General features: G+C 47.7%; 1 protein-coding gene across 1 annotated transcript in view; it reads left to right on the top strand.

The window, feature by feature from the left end:
• The first annotated feature begins 1,670 nt into the window (after nt 1-1,670).
• The window catches only part of LOC146209192 (uncharacterized), a 32,859-nt gene continuing 12,553 nt past the window's right edge, over nt 1,671-21,976 (top strand). The window contains exons 1-3 of the mRNA XM_084597292.1: nt 1,671-1,985; nt 3,451-4,444; nt 7,431-7,587. Coding sequence (XP_084453418.1) covers nt 1,970-1,985; nt 3,451-4,444; nt 7,431-7,587 — 1,167 coding nt within the window. The 5' untranslated portion in view covers nt 1,671-1,969. The remainder of the gene's footprint in view (nt 1,986-3,450; nt 4,445-7,430; nt 7,588-21,976) is intronic.

The raw sequence follows: 21,976 nt of genomic DNA on the forward strand, positions 1-21,976 counted from the left end.
CGTCGCTGGCAATCATGGCATGTTCGCACGTAATGTCGTACTGCGACCGCAAGGTTTGGCCAGTAATTACTCTTCTTAATTCGAGCCAGAGTTCGAGCATACCCCAGGTGACCCGCAGTGGGCTTTTCATGACATGCCTGTAAGATTTCGTCGCGAATAGACTCTGGTACGACGAGGAGATAATCTCTTCCCGTCGGAGCGAAGTTGATCTTGTATAAAACATTGTTTCGCATGCAAAACGATGAATGCATTCTGGCGAGGAGACGGGGAACTTCTGTTGTGCGGGCTTCCAAAAAATCGATACGTGATGTGAGAGCCGGGTCGTCACGTTGCTTCTGCGAAAAGGTGAGCGCGTTGACGGCTGCGATAAGGAGGAGGTCTGGTTCTTAGTCTTCCCTCGCAGCCTCGACAGGGGAACGGTACAAGCAGTTGGCGTCATTATGCTGACGTCCAGACTTATACACGATGGTCACGGGCACGAGACTATCGATGAGCCGCCTAGCGGCTGCTGTTGCATACGCTACAATATATACTACAGTCAATGTGAGGGGCCGCGAGAGCGACAGTGCAGTGACAGCCAAAGGAAGATGAAAGGCCTTTACTCTGGCACAGCACCTACAGTATTTATTTTCACTGCGGACAAAAATGAACCATGACAGTTCTGCAGGTTGGCGTTATTTCAGCATGGAATCACTGTTGGTTGACAACAACTTTATTTATATTCCTGCAGAGCTTTCGCCGACGGGGCCTTAGGTCTCCCACGTGGGGACGTCGAAGAACTTACAGAGTTCTTAGAGCACTGGAGAACCTGCAAAGGAGAAGTGCGAAAGCCTGAGCGTTGCTGCTGCATACGTTATAACGCGCGCTTCTTGTCGAACACGTCCAGCGTTCCGTTGAACGCATCATATAGTTCACCGGCATTATATAATTAGTTTACAGGAAAGGAAAGACGCTGTATCTGTCAATCGCAGACTCGCTGACACATCTCGAGCACAAATTTCGCCGACGCAAAATTGTGACACCCATTAAACACTTATGATCCCTATCACGCATTTATTTGGCTCATTCGTCAAAAACACATCCACTTCCGGTTGGCGTAACGTCGCATCCCTTGGTCGTCAACATTAGTAGTTTAGTAGTACGGCTTTTTCGACGACTAATTGACATGTTTTAATTTTTTGACAGTAATGAACTCCTTAATCCATTGACAATTTCTTTCTGCAGCATCCTTACATCATCCTCTATCGATCAGAACCATAGGCTTGATTCTAACTCTTCTGAGAATGAAACAGCTGCGGCGGACACATTCTGTACACAAGACCCTGCTGACAGTCTAGCTTTCGCCTTTAAAAAAAACGAGCAAGAATTGCCTGCATGCAGTATAAAGTTTGTCAGGTGCCGACAAAATGTTGAGCCGAAACCGCAATGACCTGTTGCCAGTGTAAAAGCCCGCGCTGGCATATGGCACGTACAGAAGCGAAGTGAAAGGGAAGCGGCCGAAAACAAAACAATAATTACAGAGGCGGGAACTCAACACCCGCTTTGATGCCACCCTTCCGCTCAGCTAAAACAGGAAAGCTGAGCGTCCGGTTATTTCTTTTTTTTTTTTTCTTTTTTTTTTTTTTTGCGAGTGCCGCTCGCAAGACCAGCGGCTGCGCCCATTGCACTTCCTGCCTCCAGGTCGCAGTCGCGTCGCGCTTCGAGCAAAATCAGTGCGTCTCCGAACAACAAGCAACTTTTCATTTCACGTCGCCCTTTTCACAAGGCACAATGCGTCACAGTGTGGGATAACTTGCGTAGGCGGTCGAAGTTATATCCCTTTTGATGACTACATACACAGTCGTAAAATGGGATTAAGTAACAGCTGACTGGGAAACGCTGTGATTTAAAGTGCCCATAACTACTTCACTGTCCATCCTCGAACAGCAAACTCTGCGGGATCTAGGGAACTCTCAAGCGGCACGTCAGCATGGAGGATGCATCAGGTGAGAGGGGAATTCGAATTTCTGCTGTTTTGTGTACAGAACAATAGAGCGTGAATGAATATGTAATGTGATGAGTTTTGAAAACGTAGAGCCACTCGTAACTGTGATAGTTGTTTGCGTGCTCTGGAGCCGCATCGTTCTGTTTAGTTAGCAATATACAGCGGCACTGCACAGCTATCTCTAGTTGAAGCCAAAAGGAAAGGGGAGTCATTTGGCATTGATGTACGGGACCAAATGTGCTCGAAATAGATTTACTACCCACATTGCACATAGGAGACCGCCTCTGTGTTAGGAAAAGCAGTGCATATTCAGAAACAATGCGCAACTGAGGAATGTTATTTTAAACCCTATGTAAATTAAAACGCGACAATATGTGTCTCACAAACTTATCTCTGGGGATCGGAAAAGGATAGTTGGGAGAGGGGAGCACAACCAGAGCTGCCACCCGCACAAACAGCAAAGAACGTTTCTTAACATATTTTTTTTTATTTCAGAAAGGAATTGTGAGTTCAACCTGCAGTTAATCCTTGTCATTTCATTTACGTAGCGCTGAAAAGTGTGAAATATATTTTGTTGTGTGCATATCTTTCTACAACCCGGCACAGAATATGTATCTCGATGCCGGACATATCTGCCAGAATATCTATAAGCGCGATAAGCTGAGCGTTACTTCGATTAACACAAGCTTCGCATAGCACAAATTTACCGGCAGGAACTAATATTGCTCGCAAATACATGCAGTCGTTCAAACTAGCCCGCCTACACAGGGCTACATAAGTGCGCACACACACTCAGGTACCCATGAGCAGCAACGATGTGCGCCAACACGGTCGCGGTCTATAGGCGCGAAAAATATGCAAAACCAATTCGAAAACCTAACTTCACAGTGAATACGAATGAAAGCTGTCAATATACACTACGCAAAATTATTCGATGCGCCCACAGGTTCTCGCAGCCTCCTAATGAACACGAATGCAATAATTTCAGAGCATACTTAAGCCGCTGTTTTCAAGCAAACGTGGTTCTTAACACTGCAACATTCGGAAAGTGCACTTTATCTATGGACGACAAAGAAAAGCATTACTTCATACTAGTTTTTGTAGCCAAAGAAACTGGAGGAATGGGCTCCGGACGGCCATAATCTGCACAGGCTTGTAGATACTCAAGCGGTATTGCGTTTCATTCCTTAGATGTACCGCAGGTTACGATGAATTCAACATCGCGATTTCAAAAAAAAAAAAAAAAAAAAAAAAGATTGGTGACCTTTAGATTCGACATTCCTTTGCAACCATTTAGTTGTTTCGCTAGCTCAAACGTGGTGTGGCCGTCTGGCTGTCAGGCCTTTCGTAGTAGGTGGTCTCCACCAGACATAGCAGGGCACAAAGGAGAAAAAGGAAATGGATCAATGATTCCTTACTCCATAAGAGAAAGGGAATGTTTATCATTTTTTATCCTGTTCTCATAGGAAACGTCCCAGCCGAAATCAAAAGGCCAAGCCTCAAGTCCGTCAAGGGCGCACTGGTTACCGCCTGTTTCCTTCGTGAGTGTGTCGAGTCAGCCATCGACTATGCTCACAAAGAGGGTGATCTGTTCATCTCGACGTACATCAAGTGCGGCACCACGTTGATGCAACACATCGTCTACCTAATCCTGAATGACGGTGCACCCCCAGCAAGCGCGGCTGATCTCTACAAGACGTCACCTTACTTCGAGGTTTGCGGCGCCGAATGCATCCAGTGGATGAGGAGACCTGGGGCCATCAAGACACACTTACCGCTCCGTCTGATCAAGTACTCCCGCAAAGCACGGTACATTGTTATGATCAGGAACCCGTTTGACGCCGTAGTGTCCATACACCACTTCTGGCGCATGGTTTCTGCCTACAATTACGACGGCAGCTTCAACGACACCTTCGAAAACTTCATGGCAGGATACGTCGATAGTGGAGACTACTTCGCTTTCTACAGGGAATGGTACGAACGAATGACGGACCCCAACGTGCTCTTTCTCGTCTACGAAGACATCAGAAAGAATCCAGAGACGGCCATTTTGAAGGTGGCCAGGTTCCTGGGAGCCGATTACGAGGAACGCCTGCTGGCTTTTGGTGGTAAAGTTTTGAAGGACGTCCTCAAGTACAGCAGCTTCGAGGAGATGAAGAAGTACACCAACCAAATGACTTACGACTTCTACGGTGACGAGTTTCCATTCGATGGGGAAGACTACAAAGGTCTACGCCACTTGCACGGAGTCGTACGCAGCGCTTCTGATGATGGAGGCCAACCTGGCGGCAGTGAAACGGCGGACAAGATTGACTTCGTCCGCAAGGGGGTCGTGGGAGACTGGAAGAACTATTTCTCTCCCGAGCAGACAAATAGGCTTAAGGAGAGGTTTCTGCGGGAGATTGGAGGCAGCGGAATCATCAAGTTGTGGTCGGATTTGGACTTGCACGACTGGAAGTAGCAATCTGCTGTCGTGTCGTTTATGCACAGATTTCTTGTTAGAGATGAGAGCTTTCCATCTTATTGATCCCCGTTCCAGCTTGTGTACGTCTGGATTGAGCTTTAAATAAACGTTTGTCATCTTATAAGTGTATATCGAATGTATAGTGTCAGATTGAGAGACCGGTTGCGTCCAGAAAGGTTTGTTGAGCGTTCACTGCAATAGAATTATTTTGTTCTTTGTTCGGTAGTTGTGAAGATGACGACACATTTTTACGCTGCACAACTGCAAGCAGGGGTAAACCACAACGTAATTGTCAGCCTTTTTTTTTCAGAAGGGTGCTGTTTCAAAAAATTAATCATTATGTTGTATTATACAATGATGTAACAATTGTTTCCCATTTTCTTTCTTTGCAGTCACCATGATTTTGTTTTTTACCGATGCTTACGCTCATGTTCTTCAGTCGTCCGAGGAGCACGAGACCTCCCAGGGATCTTTTACTCTGGGCCGGATTCCCTATGCGTCATACATCTGTCACTGCACTCTCCATGAGACTACATGCTGATGAAAGAATGCTTACAGCCATTTCTGTTACCCACCTGAGAAGTCATTCTAACAGCAACCTTATCCGGTGTCAACTGCTCGCAGCGGTGCCCTATAAGTGGAACCTTACAGGACCAAGATAGGTCTGGAAGTGCATTCCAGAGCACATTTTGAGATAAAAAAGAGTCGAGAGAGGGTCCAAGGGTTTACATAAAATTCCTTGCTGATTCACTCACCAACGACTCAGAATGAACTGTAACACTTTTAATACCCATGCGGCTAGTTGTTTGTTGCATATAAAAACTTACTTGTGGAAATTTTTTGCAGTGGACCAGACACGTAATAGAGTTGCAAGTACTCTTAATTGTGTACCAATTCGTGACCATAAGGATGTGAAGAGAAACTGAACGCTTATTGCCACAACCTCGTCGCTGAAGAAACGTTCCTCTAGGCTCTTGACGCGAGGCTGAGGCCACCGCCTTCCCGAGCCAGTCATTCTGTCAACAAAGTGAACCAGGACAACTAGCGTATGCGCAAGGAGGACGATAGGGAATTGATCAGCAATTTTAAGCGGCTGAGGTATTTGAAAGAGAAGATCGTCAAATAAGAGCTGTATAGGCAAGAGGGGTGCAATTGTTCACTAGCTTCTTCTGTAACTATACGGCTGCCATCGAAAGCTCACAGGTTTCACTGAAATTTTATAATAAAAAAAAACATTCGCATATGTCTGTGGTCCTCGACCTGGCCTTTCGAAGAAGTTTGCCCGCTATAGAAGGGCCTTTTCAATGTAAAGGAATATAAACGTTTTTATGCAACCTTGATTGAAACGCGTTTAGATAAGCACTAGAATTCCATGTTGGCATCGTGTTCATGGGGGTTGTTTTCTATCTAGCTTGGGGCCAAGATATGCAGTGATCACACTATGATCACATCACTCCTAAAAAAATGTCAGACTCCTATAACACATCCTTGCTACTATTTTCTGATTCCAAGTAGCAAACAAGTCGACCAGTAGGAGCGGAAGTTAATTGAGAGGTTCGTGACAGCTTTCGTGATATGTTCGATGCGAAATTCGGCCCCGATTTGCAGAATTGTCGGAGGAATATATGGAAGTGCGGTTGCGAGTGTTATCGGCGGCGAGAATATAGCGCGCTTCAGTTGCGGCTGCTAAACACTCAACTGTACCAAAGTGCGCCATTACTTATTTTTCTATTTGTCAATATACGCATGTATCAGCATTGATAGACTATATTCGCTGCTCTCGTTAATGATAAAGCTAGCTTGTTCGCACAACACGGCAATTGACATTCATTTTGAAGAGAAGGAGGAGCGGAAATGATTTTTGGCCGTCCACTCACTCAGTGCAGGAAGCAGCTCAGGAAGCAGTCTGCTAAACCACGGCCGCTCAATGGAGGCGCACTTGAATTGGTCACGGCGATCTGATGGTTCAGCCACAGCCGCTCAATGGAGCGGCTGTGGCTGAACCATCAGATCGCCGTGACTAATTGCCATCTCTAACGTCGTCGAACATTAATTCCTGCTGCTGCAGACGATAATGTACATTTGTACTCTTTTTACGCGGGCTTCATGATCCGCGAGGGGCTGCTGGTGTGCATTTATTTCAGCTGGAGTAAAGAAATAAAAGGAATGATATGAAAGAAAATGTTTTTCAGTGTTTTGCTTTGCGTGCGCAGGTAGACTTCGCAGGCGAATATTTCAGGGTTGCGGCATGCCGCGAAACGCAGGCATGCCTACCGATGCCTGAAATGTAACATGCTAACTAATTCTCGAGCTCACCTCACCGTGGCTAATACGGTCCTTAAGTGACGGCGAAAGGTCCCTTCTGGCATCTCCAACGCGTCTGTTTATTGGCGCATCGTTGGCGGCTGATGCACCACACGGTGAGTAGCTCGATGTTGCTGCTGATTGAATAAGGATGAGCCAGCACCGCTGCTGCATGCAGGCAGACCAAAGTTGAGAGCATTGCGAGAAAGAAAAATCAGCACCTACACGTGGAAGCCAACATTTATCAAAACTATAAACCTCGCTCGCAATGCACTGCTTCGAGACCTGATTCCCCCGATTCTGCCTATCGCACGTCCCGCCATGTAGCCGGCAGCAAGATGCCCACTGTACTCATTTTGCTTCTCTGATAGCGCCCTGTCCCTTCCATGGAGGTTCTAAACACTGCCAGAGGTACAGCTGGCGCTACCATCTATGCGAGTGTCTTGAAAGGCCACCTGATACACAGTGCGAAAACCGAGGGGAACACACTGACATATATATTGTAAAGAAGAAGATGACCTGGCGCCAGCGCACCGGCACGAGACGCGAGCATCAGCTGATCGAGCCAGGACCTGCAAGCAGCTATCTTGACCTAGCCCTAGTAAGCGAGCTCGCCCTACAATAAAGCTCCTTATAATCTTGGTGGAGTGTGCGAGGACTGATCCTGGCGCTACGCAGTCGTTCTCTTGGTACCACGATGCCATCTGACACCATCCAACCAATCGCTTCTTCACCGCCACCGGCAACCTGCGCCGGTGCGCTTCGTCAACGGGATCCTGCTATTTTCAGTGGCATGGACGACCATGGTGGGGAGGACTACCTGTCTTACGACTGGGTGAGCGCTTACAACTAGTGGGGCGACAGCATTAAGCTGACAATTGTCGCCTTATACTTAAGGGATGTTGCGAACCTCTGGATCTTTTTTTTAATTGGTTCACAGGAAAGGAAAGGCGCAGTATCTGTCACACTTGCTATGTGGACACCTGAACCGCGCCGTAAGGGAAGAGATAAAGGTGGGAGTGAAAGTGGAAAGAGAGAGAGGGGAGCCGTAGTGGAGGGCTTCGGAGTCATTTCGACCACCTGGGGATCCTTAACATGCGCTGACATCGCACAGCACACGGACACCACTTCGTTTCGTCTCCATCGAAGTGGCGTTCAAAAACGACGAATCAAACTTCGCCACCTGATCTGCTTTCAAGACCGCCTTTATTGACATCTTCGAGCGTCCGGCCGTGACCAAACTTCGAGCTATGCAGTGCCTTTGCTCTCGCTCCCAGCAGGTTGGTGAAAGCTTCGCTAGCTATATCGAAGACGTCCTCGGCATATGCAAGCGCGTCACTGCATCAATGACAGGGGCGGCACGCATCAAGCATGTGTTGAAGGGCATTGAGGACGATGCTCTTTCACATGCTTGTGGCCAAGAGGGCAACTTCTGTCAGTGAGATTGTCAACCTGCCCCTAACTTCTTACGAGCTGCGTCCAGGGCGAATCTTATCTTGGTTGCCCAACGCACAGTCCGAGACTTAACATCTACTAGACGACAGCAGTCAACAGTCCTTTCGTGTTCCAGATCCAGTAGTTTGTTCGTCAAGTGGTCGTCCGGCAGCTGTCACTGCTTCCCTTTGTTCTGAACCCCCCATCAAATCCGGCACCGACACTTCAACACCTGATCGGGAGCAAGTGGCTGAGGCCATGCCGTCAGTTGTTCACCCACCTCCAGTTGCAGTACCTACCATGGTAGCGCCTCCTGGTGCTGCGCATTCTGTTGTAGCACCGCTTACGTACTCTGAAAGCACCCGACAGCAACCGCAAGTGTTTACGTCTTTTCGATCTCCCCCTCGAGTCATTCGCGTTCCTGCTGTTGGACCTCACGCCCAACGTTTCCAACCAAGACAAACACAGACAACTTGCTGATTTGATACACTATCACTGGGCACGTGATGCGTCACTGCCGCCGCGTCATGACCTCTTTTTGGCGAACCGACCACCGAGCATACGCTTGAGAACCTCCTCGGCATTTTACCAGAACCAAACTTCCCAGCCCCTCGGCTCCGAATACCATTGATTTGTTCGTCGCCGCACCCCATCTCAGCTTGATAATGGTGATTTACCAGCGAAAAACAGACACAGGCGAAGAAAGAAACGAGACACACGAACTAATCTACAGCTCTTCTACAGTCCATCTCCGCGTCACCCCTCGGTGTCTCCCATGCACCGTCGTTCAACTCCGCCGCAGGAAGACTAGTTATCGCAGTTCCGGAGGCAATAATAATAATAATAATTGGTTCACAGGAAGGGAAAGGCGCAGTATCTGTCCCACTTATGTGGACACCTGAACCGCGCAGTAAGGGAAGGGATGAAGGTGGGAGTGAAAGTAGAAATAGAGAAAGGTGAGCCGTAGTGGAGGGCTACGGAGTAATTTTGGCCACCTGGGGATCAGAACTGCGTTTTCGACGAAAGATTTATGCCCTCGTATTTCGCCACCGAATTTTTTTTTTTTTTTTTTTTTGCCGAATGTTTCTCGTTTTTCGCCGCTAAAGCATGTTCTTGCCCTAGATGACACCGGTGGTCCTCTGTCCGTATTAGGTGCAAAATTGTGTCGTCAGATGCGCAAAGTGACGACGCCGCTATACCGTTTTTCGCTCCGTGCCGCCGATTTCCAGCGCATCTACCCTACGGCCGCCTATACAACACGAGTTCGTATTCAGGGCGCTTTCTACATCATTACTTTGATCGTCCTTTCAGCCTCTTTCTGATGTCCTTGGCCACTGCGTCGTCTGTAGTTGGTGCCGTCAGCTCTGCAATCGCTGCATATGATTTGGTTAAAATTCGATAACCATTGAAGTTATCTTTTCTGGCTGCAGCGGTCGTAATAGTATTTATGGCTCCCCATATGGCAAGCAACTCGGAGTGTAAAATTGTTCCTCCAGGTAGGTGGCACGTGTGCTGTCCGTTGTGCTGAGGCGCTGGCACACACACCCATGCCACGGAATAGAAATTCAAATTATATGGACACCGGGACATACTGGCACGGACGGGGGAAACGCAGCCGCGCAAGCGGCCGCCGCGCAAGCGGGTGGGCTTGCTGAAACGTACAATGCCCCACACCCCATCTCCATGCCTAAACCGATAGACTTAAATCCTTACCGAACAATGCTCACTAAAGGCTCCTCTGGCAGATCGATGATGCACTATGTACGCACCAAAATAAAACACGACAGTAAGCTTAGATTACATGAAGCGACACCAACGCCGGTGTTTGAGGACACGAAAGGGCTCACTCGACCACAAGAAATATTTCTCAACAAAGTAATAACAAACGCTGCTTACACACCGCAAATACTTGACAAGTGGTTTCTCCGAAGACACGAAACACTCAAACACAACATATGCACGCACTGTCAGGAACAGTGTACAGCAGACCTAGAACATCTTATATGGCAATGTCAATCGTTTTCACAAGGAAGAAACAAAATTACGTATATTCCACACGACGACATGCCCACATTAGCAGGTCAGGTTATATCAAGCACCGAAATACAACACTCCATTGCTACATACGGCAGTGAGAGCGGCCTGCTTCGAGTAGTGTGAGAGAGGTCGACTTAGAGCGCGAAGATCGGCCGCATGGCAAGCAACAAGCAACAGCTTGAAGAACCGTTAAGACGAAGAAGTTACACTCCCATCCCTCCTAACTCCCCAAGAACCCAAACAGCGGCCGAGAGCCATCCCTTCCTTTCAATAAAGGCTTCATTCATTCATTCATCGTCCTTTCATTATACTCTCACGACGTCATCCTGGGCTGGGACTTTCTATCCAAACATCAGGCCGTTACCGACTGTACTCGTGCTGAAGTGGCGCTGTTTCCCCTCTGTAATACCACGATGACCGACACCCCTACTAAGTGCACCAAACTTACTGTGACTGATGATGTTTCATCCCGCCATGTTCTGCCGTTCTAGCCCTGCCGTTTCCCGTGCTTACTGTTGATGCTGGCTGCAGCGCCAAGGCCGTCATCAATCCATTCAATTGCTCGTTCTCTTTTCTTCATAGCAAGTGTCTGGGACACGTTCAGCCTTTTGCCTCGATTCTGGAATGCGGTCCCTGCGATGATACTCCTTGCCACATACCAGTCGCTGCGCCTACTGCTACTTCTACTGGGCCATCTCCAGTACACATCTTCGCAAGCTCTATTGACAATAAGTTCACCCCGACTCAACGGACCTGGCTCCTTACCCTGTTTCAGCAGCTCTGTTCCTCCTTTTATTTGACACATCACAGCTTAGGCCACACATTGGTTGTTACCCATCGGATCGACACTGGTAGCCATTCGCCCCTGCGCCAACGCCCTTATCGCGTTTTCACGACGGAACGTCAAATCATCGATGAGCAAGTGGCTGACATACTTCCGCGTGGCGTAATTCAAACTTCCCATAGTCCTTGGACCTCCCCCGTCGTTCTTGTTACCAAAAACGACGGCTCCATCCGCTTCTTGTTGACTATGGGCGCCTGAAAAATTAAAGAGCACTGCAGAATCTGCATTGGAGTAAACCGAAAGCACGGATGCTGCTGTTGGTTACTTCTGTTTGCTTCTAGGGGCTTAATTGTTCACTCAATTGTTAATAATTCACTTAATTTTTTATCCATTTTAGTCTTTGGTACTTTCAAATTGCACGCCAATCCCTTCCTATGCCCTTTTTCGTCTCTACTTCCGGTCGCGTGACGTTACATCCTTTCGTCACATTAGTTCCTTTCTTGTTTACCCATTTTAGTCTTTGGTACTTTCTAATTGCGCGCCAATCCCTCATATGCTCTTTTTCGGCTCTACTTCCGGTTGCGCGTCACATGCTTGACGTCACATCCACTACGGCAACCTCTACCTCTTTTTCCGCTTTCGCTCCCACCTTCCTTCCTTCCCTTACGGTGCAGGTCAGGTGTCCACTGAACAAGAGTGACATATTCTGCGCATTTCCTTTCCTCTGAACCATTCTAATTAATTACCTAAATAACTTGTCGGACAAATTATTTTTGGACACATTACGTCACCCTCTATCGATTGACACCACTCATTAACCTGTAACACTTATCAATTACTCATAACTGCTGTGGACACGATTTTGCGGACATTTTCTGTGGACAGAATCTGTGAGCATAGCGCTGCAATGCTTTTGCGTTAATAAAATCACCTGTGAGGACGTCTATTAACAAAAACACGTTGCTGGGCTAGCTGGTGAAGCATGGTTTAGTAACAAGATAATCAGCGCTATATAAAAGATACGGGTACAAGAAGAAACACACACGGCGGGCGCTTACTCCAGCTAATTTTATATGAGCAGATGCGTACAGCGTTTATACACAATGAGTGAACGAAAGCACATGCGCATAGAAAATTCCATAGCTGATTAAGAAGCGCAGATCGCATTCTATTGTCTGTTTAACAATCTGAATTCGCTTTCTCGCAGGGATAGTGATGTGGTGCTGATGCTAATAAAAAACGCTTCTGACATTTCGTGTGCTAATCTGTCTTTACTTCTGGGCAGAATTGTGATGTCCTTAAGTCGAATTTCGCAGTGCTGATCGTTGTCATCTTTGCACGAGCGGCAGTTGGCGGGTATATTCTCTCAGGAATCCGATACATTGCCAAGGGAACGTTCATGTTCCCTTGCACGTTCGTTCTCACAGCGGCCTGTTTGCCCGAAATACCTTACCATACTTTAGGGCGATTTGATAAACCACACCCGTCGCACACTGCACGTACGTCTTGGTGGGCTTCATCCCGCAGCCTGACTTATCAGGGCCACCACTGGTGACTTTGAGGCACATCTTAGCCAGTTTACATGAGGCCGAGAAGACCAGCAGCACGCCGTACATATTGCCAACCCTTTTCAGGTTGTGGGACACCCTATGTAAGTTGGGTAAAATACTGTCTTCCTGCCCCCCCCCTCCCCCGGCAAGGAAAGAGTTACGTTGAAAGCCAAGCTTGGCTCTCAATAGTATGTATTGTCGTGACGCTGGGGCTAAGTCGACCCGGCCTTCACTTGGTAGCGTGCAGAGACTCCGGGTTGATGAAGGATTGAATCTTCGAAGTTGGTAAAATATATCCAAGCAGGTTTAATGGCACTTTGAGAAAACGTATTTACATGAAAAAAGGGTATATCAACAAAATGGCAAGCGTTAAGAGTGCATAGCGCGAAACGTTTGGATGAGCCGTTTACCCAGGGCTCAGAGCCTCATTTCGTTCTCTGCAACGTCCTTAAAACCCCCTATGTCCAGCCCCTCTCTGAAGATGCTGACCAACCAGTTCCAGGGCACGCCCCTCAGATATCGGCATCCAATCGAACACATCACTGCACTGATGGTCTGATGCACTGACTGGTCCGGTATTGTTTCGTTGGGCGTGGTTACTTGTTGGCGGGTAGAGCTTGGGAACGGCGAGGAGGTACATTTCTATTCTTCTGCAAAGATCCGATATCGTGGTTCCGGCAAGTGGATTTCCTTCTCAGAAACCCAAGTGCACGTGCGCGCCACATACTGCTCCCAGCATTGTCCCTTTCCGGCAACTGCAAATCTTTCCTGCATTCCCGGGAATTCCTCTAATGGCCGTATGCGTCATGCTCCTTTCTTGTCCTGTACGTCAGCGGACGTCGTCTCCTTTGGACAATAGGCATTCCTCACTTGACAATAGCGCTTCTCGACGGGAAGGGTGAACAATTGAACGAAAGCACTTCCGGCTATTTCCCACAGGGCGACATTTCTTTGTATCTTGCTAGTCGTTCCCTTGACAGGGCCAATTTGGCAGTTGCAGGGTCTCGACAAAGCAAAACAGGCTCGCACAAATGGATTCAGGGAAACAGGCTCACTGAGAGCCCTTGCACCAACAGCACATATCCACAGCACATATTCATGCCCACAGGCGAACAATAGAGCGCGCAAGTGCGGACCATGCACGGTCATAACAGCCTCCTCCCCCGCCAGAAGAGTCACGGAGGGCAGCAGTTGCAGCTGCTGCATGAAGAGACGACTTAATGGCCTGCACATGAACGCTTGTAGCTCGCTGTTGCTTGTCGCGTTGTCTTGATTGTCGTAGGCCAAATTGCTTGAGCTGTCTCTGAAACTCAACCACATGTCTAAGCAAGCACTCGGCTCCCGTCTGAAGAGACCAGGTGAAAAGAAAACTGCCATTGTTGTCCGAGAAAAGCCCACACTCAAGACGTTCAGGACCCACGTATGCCTAGCAAACCAAACGTGCTGCTTTACATAGTCACACATATACAAGCGCACGAAAAAAAAAAACCTGATTATCAATTTGGATACATGGTGAGGAACACCTCGGACCGCTTAGAAACAGCGGCTAAGCGCGTCCGCATTCCCATTTAACTTCCCCTTTTTGTATGTTATTTCAAAATTGTATGCTGTAAAATCAAGCTCCACCTCAGAAGGCGACTGTTCTTCGATGTCGCAGTTTGCAGCCAAGCCAGGGGACAATGGTCCGTCTTTACGGTGAATTTGGCCCCTCCAAGATAGCACTGCAATTTTTGAATGGCCCATACAATGCAAGCGCACTCTTTCTCTGACGCGCAATAAGCCCTCTCTCTAGAACTCAGTTTTCTGCTCAGGTAGAGCGCGGGGTGCTCATTACCGTCGTCATCTCTCTGGCAGATAACAGCAGCTAGCCCTCGATCACTTGCATCACACTGGACCGTGAATTCTCGGTCATAGTCTGGAGCTCGCAAACCGGACGGCTAATCAGCACAGCCTTCAGGTTTACGAAGGAGGCTTCCTTTTGTTCGTCCCAGACTACATTTGTCGGCTCTGTCCTGCGAAGAGCGTCGGTCAGAGGGCTAGCCAAAGCTGAATAGTTAGGGATGTAGTGATTGTAGTATCCCGTCAGCCCCAGGAATGCCCGAATTTTCGTCTTCGTGCTCGGCCGCTGGTAGTTGGCTACCGCAGAAATCTTAATCTCGCTGGGTTTCCTGAAACCTTGACTTACATTGTGACCCAAGTAGACCACGGTCGCCCTTGCCAGGCAGGTATCCCATTCGCGCTTGTTTTCATAGCACAGTCCCCTCAGGACGCGTTTGAGAACAGAATGCCATCTTTCTACGCTGTTGCTCTGCGGATGGTGGATCGAGCTATGCACTACCTTAATGCCGCATCGCTGAAGAAATAAGGTGGTGAGGACACTTGTGAAAACGCTACCCTGATCACTTTGGACCTCGGAAGGGAATCCAACTCGTGCAAACACTGACAGCAGCGAATCCACTACACTCTCGGACGTCACCTCGCGCAGCGGAACAGCTTCTGGAAACTTTGTGGCTGGGCATAACATAGTGAGGATATAACGGTACCCTTACTCTGTCACAGGAAGTGGCCCAACTACATCTATTACTAACCGGTGAAACGGTTCGGTAATAATTGGTACTAACACCATCGGAGCTTTCCACTTATCTTGCGCCTTTCCAACCCGCTGGCACGTGTCGCATGACCGTACAAAATTTTCCGTGTCCTTAAAACATCCAGGCCAATAGTATTCTTGCAACAGGCTCTGCTTTGTTTTCCTTATTCCAAGGTGACATGACCACGAGCTGCCATGGGAAAGTCGCAGTAAGTCTTCGCGGTACTTTTGGGGAACGACTAATTGGTCCCGCTCTACTCCGCGCTTATCCTTGAATAAGCGATACAGCACTCCCTTTCTCATCTCGAAAGAAATATTCTTTGCTGTCTTAGTGGCGCGGTGGCGCTCCCTTATCTCCTGTGTCTTGGGATCATTGGCTTGCTACATAGCTAAGTCCTCTCGGGTTCCACTTAAAAGTCTCGTGAGATTACTAGACACTGGCGGCAAGAGGCTACTCTCAAGAACGTCCTCATTCCGCGTCTCATCAAGCTCGCTTTCAAGTTGACTTATCTGAGATGCCTCGCTCTCAAAGTTTTCTGACCCGCTATCTTCCGCATCGACCACTGTTTTAACTGGCGTTTCCTCCGCTGTGGATTTTTCTGGAATGAGCAGTGTAGCTAGTTCTCGCGCCTTTGAACGTTTTAAGGCTTGCACAACTCTGTCTCCGAAAAGGATGCCCCTCTTTCGCAGTAGCATGTCCGATTTGTTGGAAAACAAATACGGATAGCACTTAGGAAGCTTTCCTGAAACGGCAGCCTCGGTTGTTAACTCGCCGAAAGGGCCCTCGATGACCACGTTCGCGATTGGCAAGCACACACTCTGTTCCTCCACTACCTGACGGATCCATGCACACGGTCCTGTATAGTCGGAAGGCGACACATGCGCCGGATGGACAACATCCATCGTTGCGGCCGAATCGTGCAGTACCTTGCAAGGCTTCCCGTTGACTACTAGGTCATGCAGGTAGGGTTCCAAAAGCTGCATATTTTCATCGCAGTCACTGACATACGAGAAAGTAATCTTTTCTTTCCGGCAGTTGACGGTAATGTGACCCTGCTCATTACACCTAAAGCATGTGAGCGGCTTCCTAGCCCCAAGCTTGTTCTTTGTGTTCTGCGCGTTGGTCACTTCCCCACTTTTCTCACTGCCGTCCTTTCTAGGGCGTTTGCCTGAAGAAGCCTTCCTTTCTTCGTTTGCAAATCTAGCAAAGTGCCTTTTCTGACGGTTATTCACACTCAACTTGGGATTGCGGGGCCTATCCACTGCTGGGTTGCTGAATTGTCGGCGCGAAGCGTACTCCTCAATGAGTTCGGCAGCTTCAGTTTCCGACTTAATTTCGCCTCGGTCCTGTAACCAATTTCTTTCTTTTTCTGGGAGGCAGTTATAAAACTGCTCCAAAAGAATTCGCTCGACTACAGCGTCCCTATCACTGTAGGAATCAGTGCTCTATAGCCACTCTCCCAAATTGACTCTTAAATTGTACAGGAATTCAGGGTAACTCTCGTCCCTGGACTTAGTAGCGTTCCGAAAACGTTGTCTGAACGCCTCGGCTCTAAGCCTATACTTTCTCAGAAGGCAAGCTTTGACCTTCTCGTAGTTGTCCGCGTCCTCCTTGCTTAGCCGCGCGACAACCGCCGCTGCCTCGCAGGGCAGAACCGTCAGTAATCTCTGAGACCAAGTGTCTCGCTGGAAGGACAGTTTTTCGCAGGTTCGCTCGAAGTTAGCCAGATACAGACCGATATCCCCTGATATCACATATGGCTGCATGTACTTTACCATCTTGAAATCTGCCTCCTTGTTGAGAAGAGGTACCGCTAGCTGGGGACAATTGCCCGACCTCTTGCTCAACTCTAGTTCTAATTTCCAGAGCTCAATTTCTAGCTCCAGCCTTCTTGCTTCTCTTTCAATTTCAATTTCACGCTCACGCCTCTTTTCCTCTTTTTCCCGCTCTTTCTGCTGTCTGAGCTGCTCCTTTTTTTTGTCCGATGAGGTTCCATGCTTCACTGAGCTCCTCATCATCGGTTTCCAGATCAGTGATTGCCTTTATAATCAAGGGTTTTCGTGCCAAACCACTTGTATCAATTCCAGATTCCTCACACAATTGCAACAGTTCCGGTTTCTGCAGCTTTTGTAGGTCCATGATCGCTCCGAGTGTCGGCTACTTCCAAAACAACTGTGCAAACTACCAAACCTATAGGCGTTTCAACACTCTTTACCAGTTCTAAAATCTAACCCTGTTTTAGAACCTGGTCCACATCAGAAGAAAAGCCAAGCACTCACCCACACATGCGATCGATGTTCCGTGCTGCTTTTTTGTTGGCCGATTGTTGCTCCTGCTTGTTGCTTGAGATGCCACCTCCGATCACCAGATGTTGTGGCTTGTAGATTTTGATCCACCTCCAATCACCAGATGCTGTGGCTCGTAGATTCAGATCCCAACGCTGGTCACCAGTTGTCGTGACGCTGGGGCTAAGTCGACCCGGCCTTCACTTGGTAGCGTGCAGAGACTCCGGGTTGATGAAGGATTGAATCTTCGAAGTTGGTAAAATATATACAAGCAGGTTTTGAGCAATTTGAGAAAACGTATTTACATGAAAAAAAGGGTATATCAACAAAATGGCAAGCGTTAAGAGTTCATAGCGAGAAACGTCTGGATGAGCCGTTTACCCAGGGCTCAGAGCGTCTTTTCGTGCTCTGCAATGTCCTTAAAACCCCCTATGTCCAGCCCCTCTCTGAAGATGCTGACCAACCAGTTCCAGGGCGCGCCCCTCAGCTATCGGCATCCAATCGAACACATCACTGCACTGATGGTCTGATGCACTGACTGGTCCGGTATTGTTTCGTTGGGAGTGGTCACTTGTTGGCGGGTAGAGCTTGGGAACGGCGAGGAGGTACATTTCTATTCTTCTGCAAAGATCCGATATCGTGGTTCCGGCAAGTGGATTTCCTTTTTAGAAACCCAAGTGCACGTGCGCGCCACATACTGCTCCCAGCATTGTCCCTTTCCGGCAACTGCAAATCTTTCCTGCATTCCGGGAATTCCTCTAATGGCCGTATGCGTCATGCTCCTTTCTTGTCCTGTACGTCAGCGGACGTCGTCTCCTTTGGACAATAGGCATTCCTCACTTGACCATAGCGCTTCTCGACGGGAAGGGTGAACAATTGAACGAAAGCACTTCCGGCTATTTCCCACAGGGCGACATTTCTTTGTATCTTGCTAGTCGTTCCCTTGACAGGGCCAATTTGGCAGTTGCAGGGTCTTGACAAAGCAAAACAGGCTCACACAAAAGGATTCATGGAAACAGGCTCACTTAGAGCCCTTGCACCAACAGTACATATCCACAGCACATATTCATGCCCACAGGCGAACAATAGAGCGCGCAAGTGCGGACCATGCACCGTCATAACAGTATGTATGTATGTATGTATGTATGTATGTATGTATGTATGTATGTATGTATGTATGTATGTATGTATGTATGTATGTATGTATGTATGTATGTATGTATGTATGTATGTATGTATGTATGTATGTATGTATGTATGTATGTATGTATGTATGTATGGATGGATGGATGGATGGATGGATGTAAATATGTATGTATGTATGTATGTATGTATGTATGTATGTATGTATGTATGTATGTATGTATGTATGTATGTATGTATGTATGTATGTATGTATGTATGTATGTATGTATGTATGTATGTGTGTGTGTGTGTGTATGGATGGATGGATGGATGGATGGATGGATGGATGGATGGATGGATGGATGGATGGATGGATGGATGGATGGATGGATGGATGGATGGATGGATGGATGGATGGATGGATGGATGGATGGATGGATGGATGGATGGGTGGATGGATGGATGGATGGACGGACGGACGGACGGAAGGACGGAAGGACGGACGGATGGATGGATGGATGGATGGATGGATGGATGGATGGATGGATGGATGGATGGATGGATGGATGGATGGATGGATGGATGGATGGATGGATGGAGCAGACATGATGTTCCGTAGCGAGCGGCACAAAGATCATGTGCCTAGCTCGTTCACTTAGAAACTGGGGCGTCAGCCATGGCGTATAGATGAGCGGAACTTGTCGGAGGAGGAGAGGAACGACGCCGTCAAATTAGAAGGACTGGCCCTTAAGGTTGCTTACTATAAGTAGAGGTAGAGCTGGCGGCTCTGCACTTCATCCACCATGGGCGCCCAACGCATGCGCTAAAAGGCAAGGCTTTGACTGTGTCTTGTTCACTGTCCTACGCACTGTATTTTTTGTTTCTTCTGTGTCGTTCTCATTGATATATTTTTGGGGCTTTGGCATAATACGAGTATCTTGTAACGCGCCTACCACATCGGCGGCTCGAAGTATCCTAAGGCTTCAATGTATACACTGCGCCGCCACCCTAGAGAAGCTGCAGGAACAGTAATTGTGCCCCTACAGGGTTCAATCCACGATAATTTCGCTGTTAAGAGCGTGGATTACTTCGAGTGAAATCGCGTATGAGCTGACTATGGTTAGGCTGTATGATAGAAAGAAAAATGGAAACAAACTTTAGTTTCGGTTCGGTGCTCTTCTGTGACTTAACATTACGTTATACTTACATTGTAATTAATCATGTCTGCCAAAACATCTTCCAGTTTTCTTGTGCATTTTATGCACATAGACTGAAACAACTAACAAAAATTAAAGAGTGCCTTCGCTTGCCCACATTTTCTTGACGCATGTATATGCAACGACATGCCCATCTATGCGCCCTACCGGGGTGGCGAAGTGGTTACGGCGCTCGACTACTGTGCCCAAGGAAGCGGGATTGAATGCCGGCCTCGGCGGCTGCGTTTCGTTGGAGACGAAACGGAGTGGCGTCCGTGTGCTGTGCGATGTCAGTGCACGGTAAATAACCCCAGGTGGTCGGAATTTCCGGAGTTCTCCACTACGGCGTCTCTCATAACCTGAGTCGCTTTGGGACGTTAAACCCCACAAACCAAGCCAAACTGTGTCCTTCTATGCAAAGACCGGATTTATTAGCTTAAGGATGCTCGGATAAGGAGAGGCATTGACACCGTAACTACTGTTCAGCCAACTTGACATTGGTTTCTACTGTAAAATTGTACGTTAACTTAAATGTTACGGCATCCTCAACCACCTTATCATAGCATCGTTCTTGCTCCATCGTCATTAACTTAGTCTTTCGTCGCGCTTCATGTAAACGTATTCTGGGGCTTATTTCTTTTGGCACGTTTCTGAACATAAATAGCCTTCAAATGAATTCAGAAAGCACAAGGATAAGAATCACATGGCGTGATCATTAAGGGCATAACTGAATCAAGCTATGCTGCATCGAAAGCCAGTTTTATTTACTCACGATTACAGACAGAGACGCGTAACGACAATGCAAACGTTGAACTGTAGGAAGGCGGCCACCTGTCATTCGACTGTCATGATCTTCATGTAATCCTCGTGATATCAAAATGACCTGACCGTAGGTATGCAAACGAGACGCGGTGGGATTATAAACGGGTAAGGAACATTACGAACAAATAAAGTAACAACACTGTCACAGAACAAAGAAAAACAAACAGGATATCTGCAGCGCTAGCATCTGAAAACCAAGCTATAAGAGCTCAGGTAAGAAATTCAAAACGGGGTTGTTACTATTTTTATGTTAATGCGTCTGTGAAGTGAAAATAACTGCGACACAGCTTCACTCCCTATAACGAAAATCTTGCCCTAATAACGGTTCCATTGTATTGCTCGCGCTTCATTTGTCGCGGAGCAGAGTCAATGTGAGCCTACATATTTAAAAGAACTTCAGCATTTAAAATATCTATAAAAACGGTGCCACTGACAATACGAATTAACCTCCCTGTGATACCAGCTAAAGCACAGTCAACGAATGTTGGTGCAGTAATGCGATGCAGTAAGCAAAACGCGCAGCAAAGGGAGAGGACGGAAGGCTTTGCATAATGCGACACTTGCAAAGTATAGAGGCTATACAAGTGCCGAAGCAGATGCTTTTTTTTTTGCAAGTAAGATTCCACGTCAGAAGATATGAAAATGCTGCGAAGTTAAACTCTACAAGGGCTACAAAACTATCAACCGAAATACAAGCGGCGTTTGGAGAATGCACAACACCGCTTTCGTCAATACATGCTTTTACAGGGCACGAGCATATAGAATGGGTGTAACAGATTGTCTGATGTGTTGCAGTGTTGAAAGCACACGTTATAAACAGCAGTATGGTATCCCAGGTCTTGTGGTCAGATGCGATGTACATAGAGAGCAAGATGACGAGTGGGTGGTTTGTGCATTGCCTCAAAACTTTCGTTTGAGATGGATATGGTGTGGAGTGCCGAAAATGTGACGCGCACAAACGAAGAAGCTCTTCCACATCTGGCATAAACTGGCGACCTTGGTCACTGATGATCACTCACGGAGGTCCATGATGCAGGATGACAGAACGGAACAAGAATAGGGACACGCGGTGAGCGGTGACTGAAGGCAGAGCGGCCGTTTCAAATTAGCGGGTAAAGTAATCGGTACAAACTACGATCCAACAGTTTCCGTCAGAAGACTTTGGGAAGAGACCCACATTAGTTCGGTGCCGACTTTCTCGAATGCATCACATGGTGGAGTCAGAGGATGCAGCAGGCCCCGGGGCGTGGACGTAGAGCGTTTGTGCCACTGGCACTCAGTACAGCTCGCCACATATCACTCAGTCGTCTGACGTATCTTCTGCAAATAAAACCGGTCGCGGGCACGGTTGAGTGTTCGTGCAAAGCCCAGGTAGCCGAAAGTCGATTTGTTTTGCATGG

The sequence above is a fragment of the Amblyomma maculatum genome, chromosome 1 (genome assembly GCF_055883805.1).
Source record: "Amblyomma maculatum isolate TAMU_Amacu chromosome 1, ASM5588380v1, whole genome shotgun sequence".
Taxonomy (NCBI): domain Eukaryota; kingdom Metazoa; phylum Arthropoda; class Arachnida; order Ixodida; family Ixodidae; genus Amblyomma; species Amblyomma maculatum.